This window comes from Schistocerca cancellata, chromosome 5 (genome assembly GCF_023864275.1).
Source record: "Schistocerca cancellata isolate TAMUIC-IGC-003103 chromosome 5, iqSchCanc2.1, whole genome shotgun sequence".
Taxonomy (NCBI): Eukaryota; Metazoa; Arthropoda; class Insecta; order Orthoptera; family Acrididae; genus Schistocerca; species Schistocerca cancellata.
Genome location: NC_064630.1, coordinates 522317995 through 522330780, shown reverse-complemented (window position 1 = coordinate 522330780; position 12786 = coordinate 522317995). Strand labels below are relative to the sequence as shown.

The window sequence follows — 12786 nt, the reverse complement described above, 5'->3', positions numbered from 1 at the left end:
GGTCCAGTGGCTCAGTACCACGAGGTAACAGTGACTCGCCCACTTGCACTTGGAGCCTCTTCGCTAAGACACCTTCGTTCACGCTTAGTACAGTGAGCCACTTAGTTGTTGACAGTTATAGCTTTACTTTATTTCTTGTTGCAATATTTTTAATGAGTCTTCGTTCGCTTGGAGAAATACAAGTTAAATACGTAAATCTTCTGTTTCTTGTGTTAACTTGTTCGCTAATTTTATCTGCCCCTTTCCAGATTTCCTATGACGACAGCTGCCCCATCATTCTGTAGCCCACCTCTCCTTACCGTTGTGTACGAAATGATACACAACAAATCAGGCATCATACCTGCGTGTGGCGGTCGTCAAGTTGACTCTTGTTCTCTCGTCTTTTTCGGCTGCTTGTCTTTGGTGGCCCCAGTGTTTGCCTTTCTTGTACTTTTCTAGGTTCCGTGGTTGCTGCTTTTGTACCCCCCTTTTTGCTTTCTATGTACTTATTTGTCTTGTTATTTTGCACGTTGCTTAGTTACTATGGCTACTACGCCACAATCGCCTCATTCGCCTCCTGCAGTTGATCTAACTTAGTTTATTCAGTTTCAGAGTCAACATATAGCGCACCTGCTTGAAGTAATGAATCGCTTCGCGATGGCGCAGATGACTTCACACAAGACGTCAGATCGAACGCCCACCACCCACACGTATGCTCGCCATTTCATGAGTTTGGCAAGGTGAAGGGAGACTGGACAGGGTACCTCTCATAGTTCGATGTGAACATCGCAGCACATCACAAACAAGGTACTGACAAACATTCTTATTTCTGGGTAATGGCGGGAGTGACTTTATCGCATGTGCGCGAAACATTTTTCCAAGCCCATAAATAGTACAATGTGAGGACCTGTTACAAAGTATTATGATAGGGTTCAAGTACTGGCTGTCCATTAAAAATTCCTTAGGATGCAGATGTACCGTCAGTGGGTGACTGAACTGGAAGGCCTTACTAAACAGTGTAGATTCAAATGTGACTGTGGCAAGTTCTCTTGAGAACAAGTGCCTCAGTAACTTACTGCTTTGCAAGACAATGGGGTAGTAGTATCCACTATTGCCGGTCAGTGGGCGTCTCCTCTTGTTATTCTAAAGAAGCGGCCAGGCAGACTCTGGTTGTGTGGCGATTTTAAGACAACTGAGAATCCTCAGACAGTCATTACAGTTGTCCCTAGCTGTGCCCAGAAGAACTGATGGATAAATTGGGTGCTGGCTGTTATTTTCCCAAAACTGATTTATGGGATGCTTACTCATGAATACCTTCAGATGAGCAGTCGCAAGAAGGCATTACCATTAATGCTCATCTGTTTCTCTTCAAATTTTTGAGAGTGCCGTTTGGCAGTGCTTCTACATCCGCTATATTTCATCGGTTTCTAGAGCACCCGATTGCAAAAGTTCTTTTTTTGTTCTAATCATGTAGATGACATTGTCGTCTCAGTTCGCACTCTGGAAGAACGCATTCGCAATCTTTGCACTCTGTTTCAAGGATTATCTGTACCTGGTACCGAATGTAACAGAGACAAATGTGTGTTTTTTCAGAGTACGTAGGACATGTCATTGACAACTAGGGTGTTCACATAATGCAATCACATTTGATTGCTATCTGTGACCTTCCACTCCCACGAAATGTCCAGGAATTGCTGTCTGTGTTAGAGAAGCACAAGTATGGCATCCGATTTATTCCCAACGCCACTCAAATAGTGGCACCCTTCCATCGCTTGCGCAGAAAGAATGTTCCGTTTGTTTGGTCGCAAGAGGGTCAGTCTGCTTCCCCGAAATTGAAAGAGGCTTTGCTTAGTGATCGAGGTCTCGTTCATTTTGATCCAGCCAAACCTGTGATGCTTCCTCTTACGGCACTGGTGTAGTTTTGTCGCATAAATTTGGTGCTGTTGACAGACCGACTGCCTTTCCTTCGAAACTGTTGGAGAAAGCTGAATGTACTTATTCGCAAATTGTCTATAGTGGTGACTTGGTGACAGAACATAAACCTCTACAATCTTTGTTTAGTCCGTCTCAGTCAGTCCCTACTTGCACAACACAGAAACTGTAACAGTAGGCTCTTATTTTGTCAAATACCACTATGAGATTGTGTTTCAACCCATTTCTAAGCGTGACAACGCAGTTTGGCAAGGTGAAGGGAGACTGGACAGGGTACCTCTCATAGTTCGATGTGAACATCGCAGCACATCACAAACAAGGTACTGACAAACATTCTTATTTCTGGGTAATGGCGGGAGTGACTTTATCGCATGTGCGCGAAACATTTTTCCAAGCCCATAAATAGTACAATGTGAGGACCTGTTACAAAGTATTATGATAGGGTTCAAGTACTGGCTGTCCATTAAAAATTCCTTAGGATGCAGATGTACCGTCAGTGGGTGACTGAACTGGAAGGCCTTACTAAACAGTGTAGATTCAAATGTGACTGTGGCATGTTCTCTTGAGAACAAGTGCCTCAGTAACTCACTGCTTTGCAAGACAATGGGGTAGTAGTATCCACTATTGCCGGTCAGTGGGCGTCTCCTCTTGTTATTCTAAAGAAGCGGCCAGGCAGACTCTGGTTGTGTGGCGATTTTAAGACAACTGAGAATCCTCAGACAGTCATTACAGTTGTCCCTAGCTGTGCCCAGAAGAACTGATGGATAAATTGGGTGCTGGCTGTTATTTTCCCAAAACTGATTTATGGGATGCTTACTCATGAATACCTTCAGATGAGCAGTCGCACCACCCTGTTGGCCCAGATTCAACGTTAGATGTCCTCTGTTTCTTGTAGCAACACTGATGCACAAAACACCGATGCTTTGCATAGTTTTCCACTTAATCACTGAAATTGTCTGTGCCACATCAGTGGATCCTGATTTGCAGATTCTGTTGCACCAGATCTGCACTGTTGGCCGCAGGCAGGTACGTAGCTCTGTGGTTCACCAATATTTTACCCATCAGCATGCCGTTCCAGTTCACCAAGGTGTCAGTTTTCTTCGCACCGATTATGACCAGTCGCATGTTGTGGTTCCCCAGGCTCTATGACCTCACATATATCGTTTGCTACACCAAGGGCAGTGTAGTGACAGTCGCACCAAGCAACTGGTGTGACGTCATTGCACTTAACACTGTCTGGACGCACAAATTGAACAGCTTACTTCTCTGCGGCAAGCCTGTGCTGAACATCAGTCAGCTTCACCTCAGCACTTCATTGAATGGTCCAAACCTCAAGCGTCTTGGCAACATCTGCGCTTGGATTTTGTGGAAGCTTACTGGAATATACATTGACTCATCGTGGTTGACGCTTTCAGCAAATATACCTTTGTGGTTCATTTGCCCTCTACTATGGCTCGTTCCACAATCCAGGCTCTGTCTCCGATCGTTTTCCTCATGGGTTTCCCTGTACGGGTTGTGACTGACAGTGGCCAAGTTTGAAGAGTTTTGCATCGCCTCCAGTATCAATCACGACACGAGTGCACCGTTCCACCTGTAACAACAACAGGACGATGGGATTTACTAATGCAGGAAAAGCCGACATGTTCACGGAGTACGGAGAGTGTAGGAGGAATGCAGTTCTTCTTGTATCGCGTATGCAGGAAGATATCCCAACAGACGTCAACCATCTCGGCAGTTATTTATCAAGCTCTTCAACGAGTTACGTTAATGTAGTAGTGTAGTTCCTAGACAACGTGACAGAGGGAAACAAGTGACAACAGAAGTAGGGGAAAGTAATGTTCTTGCTAGCCGGCCGCGGTGGTCTAGCGGTTCTAGGCGCTCAGTCCGGAACCGCGCGACTGCTACGGTCGCAGGTTCGAATCCTGCCTCGGGCATGGATGTGTGTGATGTACTTAGGTTAGTTAGGTTTAAGTAGTTCTAAGTTCTAGGGGACTGATGACCACAGATGTTAAGTCCCATAGTGCTCAGAGCCATTTGAACCATTTAGCCAATGTTCTTGCTGCTGTTGCAGTAGATCCACAAATTAGCTCCCGCCGAAGGGCACGAGGAAGTGGCATGAAGTGTTCTATGCGTTCTCCATCGTTATAGGTTCCATTCTTATTACATCTCAATCAAGAGCTGTCTTGAAATGATTATGAAAATCGTGTTAACTTCTGTACATGAACTTTAAGACAGAGTACTCCGGATGTATGATGATCTTATTTAGTGATGAAGTCACATTACCAAGCATCGCCAGGTAACCGTCAAAACATGCGCTACTGGTCTGATGACAATTCCCAATAGCTTCATCAGGTGGAACTTCAGCGTCCGTGGAAGTGTAAACGTGTGGTGTGCGACGGTGAAGCATCAGCTTATAGGCCTGTTTTTCATACGTTCAGTATCTCAGCCTCTTAACAGACCAACTTCCACAAATGCTAGAAGACGTCCCACTGCAGACTAGGAGGAACCTGTGATGCCAACATAATGGCTGTCCAGCCAGTAGTGCACGAAATACTACAGCATTGTTTAGGAATTGCTGGACTGGACACAGAGGATTTGTACTTGGCTATCCCGTTCTCGGAGTTGACGCCTGTAGCCTTTTTTTCTGTGGGAGAAAATGGTTCAAATGGCTCTGAGCACCATGGGACTTAACATCTTGGGTCATCAGTCCCCTCTGTGGGACAAGCTGAAAGACTTGTCTACAAGAACTTAACAACTACACCTCATGAAATGCAACGACGTATTACTGCAGCCTGCTCGGGCATATCAGCTTAAATGTTAGCACGTGTGCAACAGTCATTATATACCAGACTGGATGCGTGTATTGCCGCTGCCGGTGGTCGTTTTGAACACAACCCCTGTAATGGTCAGTTATCCCGTTACTGGTCGAAATACATATACCTCGTGTAAGCGCTTGTATTATTCTTTAGTGTGTACAACTGCAAGTGTCATTGTGGGAAATTTTCAAAATTCGATATGTCGTATACGACTTGAACTAGACTCTTGCAACAAACACCACTGAGATTCTAATTTACCCTACTTTCAGGTTCTTAATGTCAATAGACGTTGTTCTATTTAAAAAGTGTACATTCGCACAAAAAATTCACTTTCTACGTATTATTACAATCTTTTGATTGCCTAATAATACGAGCACTTGCCTACCAACCCATTCTCTGAAACAACACATTAATAGCGCATTCCATTTCCGCAATATTTGAGGTGCAAATTTTAGGTGTTTCAGCCGCAGTTGATCAGAGTAGTGTCTTACTAACATACAAGAAATGTCTTTGTTAGGTGGTCAGAAAGTGCATTGTAATGCATCCCACCTCCACCGCATTCTATATCATATAGTGCATATAAGGGATGGGTTTGGCAATTAGCATTGTGTGTTTACAAAAGTTTTCTGGGTACAAATTTGAAGGGAGGAGAAGGGGAAGTGCTCTTCCAAGCACTTTATAGACACTCAGGCACGATAGGGGAATCTGTACACAGTTGGATAACGAAGAAAGAAACACACTAAAACTATTTTGTTCGAGATATACAGCTAATTTTATCTTCCTGATTTTGAAATGCCAGTTGCTTATTATCAACAGCAATTTCTTTCTGTAGTTATTAAATCACAATTTGACGACTGTCCAACACTGTACGCATCTTCTACATACCCGAGGATACATTTCGGAAGTTTTCCTGTCCTTTCTTATTGCATAGATGCGAAACCAGTAATGGTTTTCTTAGCATATGCAATTCCTAAGCTCATATTTTTTGTACACTAAAGCGGATCAGCACATAGCGAAATGTATTTAAGTATAAAGACACCTGGTAACTCAACACTCAGCTCCAATTCATATATATATATATATATATATATATATATATATATATATATATATATATATATATATATATATATATATTTGCAACAATGTAATGAATTAAAATGAGTCATCCTGGATTAATCTGAGATCACTCTACTGAATGGGTACGTAAAATACTTTTGTTGGCAATGGGAAATAAATTAATAATTTCTATCGAACTAGACATTACAGAAAATATGCGATGAGTGTATTTGTTTGGGTCACCCCAGTTACAAACTGCAATATTGAAATTGCAAATATGCACCGAAACACCAGAGGTGATGCATATGATGAGTCTTAGGAGGGACAGCCCACATCTCTGATCTCTACAATTGTGTTAGTCTTACGATTTTTAAAGGAGGGAAAGCCGTGTGCCGTTACTGGTACGTCATTTCGGAGAGACAAATGCTTCAATAACGTATAACACTAATTGATGTACGCACACGCTGTCAAATAGATTTGCAGTACACTATAAGCCGATGAAGACTTTTTACATCTGTCTTTAATAGCGACAATCTAGAATCTTCGCAATATCGGTGTATAAACAGGATTATACTTACATAAACATAATTCAAATCGTACATGATCAGTTTGTTTACATTTGGGTCATAAATTACTCTTACATAAACATAACTTTAGAGTAGAAGTGATGATTCGTTTATATTTGAGTAATACATTAGCTTAGATGAATAACTATGTGTCTTATCAGAGTGCTCTTCGTTTACATAAGAAAGCTAAGTGAAGTGGGCAAATTGTTTACATAAGGAGAACAATGGGCCCATTGGACGAGAAAGGTAATCCGTTCCCTTGCTTACAGACTGTAGATATGTGAGTATGTAAATTTGGGGAATATTGATTCTTTCTTTCGTTTCTGCCTCTGTTTGAAAAATAGTCTTTCCCTTATTATCTCCTTAGAGAAGGTTGTCATTCTTTGCCGTTATGCCTTACTAAACTTCCTGTGGTCTGTGAGTTCCATCGGTCAACACACAAACCTGGTCTGGTTGTTGCTGGCAGCACTGCTGTATGATCCTCCTGTGAATGAGCACACCTTTCACTGTTTGGAATGTTTTCTGCAGCAGGTGGGGCTACAAGTTCATCCATATGGGCTAGGCAGTCTTCGGTCAAGGAAGTGGACAGTACCCCATATTGAAGACAGGTCGCAATTTGTATGTGTTCCTTAATATTAATGAGACACTTAGCTTCTATTCCACTTTATTCTGCAAAGGTTAGCTCAAAACTTCCGGAGCTGCAGTGCGACATTCAGGTTTTGCGCCCAGATTCACTACTAGAATATGGGTCATTTATGGATTCGATTCGACTACTCTGACTAGAATGTTGAGGTTTTAATGGTATCCCGCATACTGCTGTGAAACACGTGTGGAAAGGATGAGAAAGTGCTGCTCAGCTCACCTGTTCCCTCACGCTGTGCGCCCCCAGGCAGTAGAGCAGCAGCGGTGTGCTGATAGTGGGCGCAGAAGCCAGACACTTCACCAGGTCTCCATTCTCGGAGCTCTGCCAACACACAGGTCTGTATTAGTACATGAGGAACTTCTGCTACATGCTCACATGACGATGTTTTTGTTTCCCATGAGTGCGTAACAGATATATTGCCAGGTAACTGTAATGTTTTTTGTAATATCTTTGCTATGAGTTGTTCCTCGTTAAGTGTAAGAGAGGGTCTTAAGACACTAATCTGATCAGGCTACATAAGCAATAAATAAATAAAGCAATTACACTGAGTTCCACAGACTAGTTAGACGATCGTAACAGATTAAATTTCATCATTCTGTCCTTCATATTTGAGTGGCAATTCAATATTAGTTAGTTAATTGCATGTTCCATGGTCACTTTGTAATATATATCGAAATGACATGGAAAAATTTAGTTATTCCAGGATATAAACTTAATCTGTACTTAAATATGGTTCAACTCTGAGAACTTACAAATGATCTCATGTAACAGAAAACAATATTTAGTTTAATTACGTGTGTAAGTAGTGACATTTTTGCACTAATTAAGCTACAATTGAGAACTTGATTTTCTCCTGCACTCTTAAAGTTCCGCGAAAGTAGCCGGGTGATGCCATCGACAACCGCTGATATTTCGACGTGTACACACACGCATAAATGGAACTCTTATTGATTTGTATCTACAGACTGATAGTTGTCACCATCCAGCTCGGCCTGAAGTGGTGCTTTGTACCTTCGATAACAGATCCATGTCATCTCAGGCTCTAAGTGTCCATCGACCGAGTTTGCCCACTTCAGAGCCACCTTTCGCCTGAATAATTATAGTGAAAGCCAGATTAGACACGTTTTGCGCTACTGACAAAACGTGAATTGGGTGAGTAATGAAACTATCTAACTGGTAGCAAAATCTGTGGCCTTTTTATCCTATGCAGGTAGCATGTGAAAAAAGACGGCAGAGACGTGATATGAAATACGTTATTCGAGGGTCATGTTAGATTATGGTAAAGGATGATAATGGTTTGCGTGAGATGGATGTCATACATTGGTCAGACCATCTCTTATGAGGAGGACCGTTGTATTTAGCATAAATATCACACATCCTTACAACAGATGAGGAAATCTGCTATTTCAGAACACTGCCTCGGCGCTGGTTATTCTATGTAACATGACACGGAGATTCTGGCACGCAGTTACAGCTGTCGGGATAGTGTTATTAAAGAAGCAGTTGAGATTGACTTAGCAAGTGACTTTAAAATGGAAAACGAGGTTTTGTCTTTCAGGAAATGCTCTGCTTACTGCAGTTTGAAATTTACTTGTACAGCACTCGCTAGATACATTTGTGCACGTGTCGATATGTTGGCAGAAAATTTTTTCTAAGGGATATAAGAAGTTGCCCTTAAGAAACATGCTACCTGTCATGTACTTAATATCGTTAGGAAAGTTGTCAAAGAGTTTAGTACCATCACTGCTTATCCTTTTTTGATTTAAACTCAATTTTTGTGAAAACTAACTAATGCAATTTATTCATATATTAGTGTAATCATCTATCGAAACTCTGATGGACTGTTTACAAAAAATATCATCAAAGTGAGTACTCTGATGGTGCAGTTAAGGTACCTGACTCTTTAAACAGTTTTCTGCAAGATGATTACTAGCCCTGCTAAATCACAACAAACACTATAGGATAATAAAGATGGATACACAATTATGACTTGACAGTTCTGAAAAGTAGTCTACGCCAGTTCGTCATGAAGGTGCAGCGACACACCAAAAGCAGGACCAAATATTCCATGGTGGTGCAACTCATGCACAGCATCAGCAGAGCAGACACCAGAGCACAGGGGGATAAAGAGTTCATGCTTGCAAGCTGGCTGGTTTTATTTCCTACATGACATCATGGGCGCCAATCATTGGCCGTTGGTGAAGTTTCTGTCAGCGTATATCGTAGATTGTTGACTTCGCTGTCTGAGGACTTAGATATAGCACCCCTCTCTCTTTAACTGGCTGTATTGTCGAAACTGTTCCACTGAGTAGCGTCATCACTGTACTGGTATAGGGTGGGGGCTTATGGGTCGGCAAGCAGTATAGGGGTTTGATGTATATATCGACATCAGCAGGTATTTGGGGTTTGGCAGTGTCCTTTACTTGCAGTGAGGGCGCTGTCATTATGCTATAGCTAGCTGGTGCTAGTATCTCAGTTTTGCTGACCTGCTGGGATCATTGTTGCTGGAGGTGGGATGGGGTCCCACTCCACAGGGGACCTGCTTCGATATCACTGGACCTGTGTGTGTTGGTCTATTTGCCGTTTAAAGTTGTACAGAGCTGGTTCTAGGTCCAGAGGTGGTTGGCTGAAGGTGTAAGCCGGTAGCCATGGTGTAGCTGGTTTGCATACTGACCAGCATGGCGCACTGACATCCAATGCGGATGTCTGTCTTCCCTGGGCTGCTCTGGTGGCACCTGATAGCCACTTTTAAGTCTCCCAAAGATGCAAGCCTGCAACTGTATGCCTAGAGAGTAGGGGTGGGGGGGGGGGGGTGGGGAGGGTATGGCACAGTTGGAGTGATTCGGGTCTGTTGGAGGCTGGAGGACATTCCAATGTGTCCAGTGTCGGCAGCTGTCAGCAGTTCCACCAGAGGGCGTCTCTGGATTGCCGTGGTTCTGTAAGAGGCCAGAAAGTCGGTCATACGCTCCGCTTCGGATTTGACTAGCTACATTTTTCGCATTCATCCACTGTGGTGTCCTGCATCCTATCCAGCGCCGGATTGGGACTGGTACGGTTCTTCTCCAGCTTCATGGAGAATCATAACTGCATGTAAGCTATTTCTACAGTAGAATCACACCTACAAAGGCATTTTAAAGCTACTGCCGATTCCCTCCTTCCCTGCTCCCTCCTGGGAAGGAATTCGTTTACTCCTACTGTCTTCATGAGATATATACTGGATGGTGAAATGTGACATCGTTTCTCAAAGTGTTTGTATATCGTGTAAATCAGCCAGCCCAGTATTTACATTAGTGGATGTGGAAAACCACATATAGGCTGGCTCGAACGTTGACCCCCTTCCTTAATCTGGAAGGCAGATTCATTCTTTCATATCCTGAAAGTGTGCACTTTAATGTGCTCAGCTTTCTGGGTTGTTTATTATTTTTTGCATCTGCACCTTAAAGGAGAGGACGAGCGGCTCAAATTCAGTCCTAGAGGCTGAGTGAAATGACGCTGTTGTCCGGTGCGTTATGCTACCCACAAGCCTTAGAAACATGCTACTTGAGAATCGAGGACCATTGTCCGAAACGATTGTTTCTGGGGCCCCTTCGACAGCGAATATTTTTCTTCAAGGCTGTCGTGTACAATTTTCGAATCACATATGTGAATTTGGAGTATGCGTTGGTGACAATGAGCCACATCCCTCAAAGGTATGGACCGATGCGGTCCACATGTATGGACTCCCACGGGCCGTACAGCACTGGTTAGGTATGAAACTGTTGCAGAGATGCTGAGTGGATCGAACCGTAGGTCACGCAGGAGCCGGCTGTCGTCTCAAAGTCCAGCATAATGGCTGGCCAATAGCTATGCCGCCTTATGAGCGCTTTCATGCGTGTCATCCATCAATGGACAGCATTAGTGAGATTGATGACATGTTGATGCAGTGGCGGTGGAATGAACACCCGGCAGTCGTCGTCGTCTATTGTCAGCATCAGTGCTCCCTGTACCATGTGGAGCCTTTTTTTCAGGAAAAGTGTCTTTGTAGTGGGAAGAGAGGCGTCAAGTCAACATTGGCGAATGTATCCCATCATTTGCTTTAAAAGAGTGTTCTCAGCCATGTGATTTGCATTTACAGCTGCTGTGAGGGTAAAATCTTGTAGATGTTTTGCAGAATGTCATCAGTTTGGAAACATAACGTTTCCTGTGAATCAAATGTTGGGTCTGGCCCGGAAAATAGTATGAATAGGGTATCGGCGTAGCAAGTTGCGCTGTTGACCGGTAGTGAATTGTATAAGTAGAGCGTGCATCATTGCAAGCAAGACGTCGGGTAATTTTTTTAGGAAGATGGTTCTTAGGCCTGAACTAGGCAATCAGTGGTTTCTGACGAATCGTGAAGTGGAATATTGTGCTGTGAAGAATCATATGGAATTTCTAAATGCCAAATCCGATCGCAAGGACTTTTTTTTATCGGTTTTAGGATAGTTTATCTGTATTGAAGTTAGCGCTTTAGTGAGAAAGGACTGTCCTGATGACATGTTGAGAGGTGACAGTAGCTGCGATAAGGTGTTTTGACGGTGACGCGAGGCACTGAGTGCACTTTAGATATTGTTTTAAGTTTCGAAAAGCCTCCTGACACTGCTGTGAACATATTTCCTTCCGTAAAATATACAGAGGTCTGGCTATCTGGGTGTCAATTTTTATGAAATCTGCATAGTAATTGATTTTTCCAAGAAAAGACAACATCTTTTAAGTTAGCAAGCAGTTGAATTTCTACGGTGGCTTACACTTGTCACAGAGTTGGTTGTAGTTCTGTACTATACAATATATGGCACAAGTACTCCACTTGCTCTTGAAAGGATTCATACTTTCGTAGTTTGCACTTTACTTCATTTTGATGTAATATCTAGAAGAGGAAGTTTGCAAGATGCTGCTCTCTTGCAGCACCTATCAGAAATACATCGTCCACGTAGTTTACCGTATTCGGAACGTTTTTAGTCAACTGCTCCAAGAAACGTGGTATTCCATATGGCAACCTGTTACGTCTGGTGGATGTTGCAGATAGGCTTAGGATAAATCAATTTTGGAGACGTACTCGCCATTTCATACTATTGACATGAGCTCTTCTGGCCTTGGGATAAACGTCATCTTCTGATTGCGAATTTACGGTTGCTTCAAAGTCAGCACTGTCACGGAAGGAACCATTCCGTTCGCGTGCAACTACCGACGGAGTTGCCAATTGTCTTGACGTGATGGGTGTAAAACTGTCTTCCACCACACTTTCTGATTCTACCGTGAGGATATCTTCTGGCAGTGGTACAGCTCTATCGTAGAAAGTTGCTGCAGAAGGCTGTATAACTCAGTGTGAGATACATAGTTATTCACAGATCCGAAGTTTGATGGAATTGCATCTGATAATTCAATACATAACGTATCAAGTTCATCGAATGGTACTACTGCTGATACAATGTTCATGTTATGAAAAATCGTCCACTCCTAAAACTTTTGTGCACTAGGTGAACCAGTTTAGAAAATGCAGCTGAAGAAACATCGACGAAAAGACAGAAAGCACCAAACCGAAGAAAATTTGTAATATGTAATGAAGAATTAAGAGCACCTTGAAAAGAGAAACAAAAGGAATGTGAACAACTGCGCAAGAGCACACTAAAAGCTGGAAACCACTATAAACAAAAACGAGATTACCCTGGACAGTTTGTACGATAGAGCCCTCAATAATCTTGAGATAGATTCAACTCCCACAATGGCCATGATAAACATGGAAGACAAACTTAAGTATACGATGTAATGAGACACA

General features: G+C 42.8%; 1 protein-coding gene across 1 annotated transcript in view; it reads right to left on the bottom strand.

The window, feature by feature from the left end:
• LOC126188646 (uncharacterized) overlaps positions 1-12786 on the bottom strand; it is a 175326-nt gene that overhangs the window by 122504 nt on the left and 40036 nt on the right. The window contains exon 2 of the mRNA XM_049930248.1: positions 7215-7316. Coding sequence (XP_049786205.1) covers positions 7215-7316 — 102 coding nt within the window. The remainder of the gene's footprint in view (positions 1-7214; positions 7317-12786) is intronic.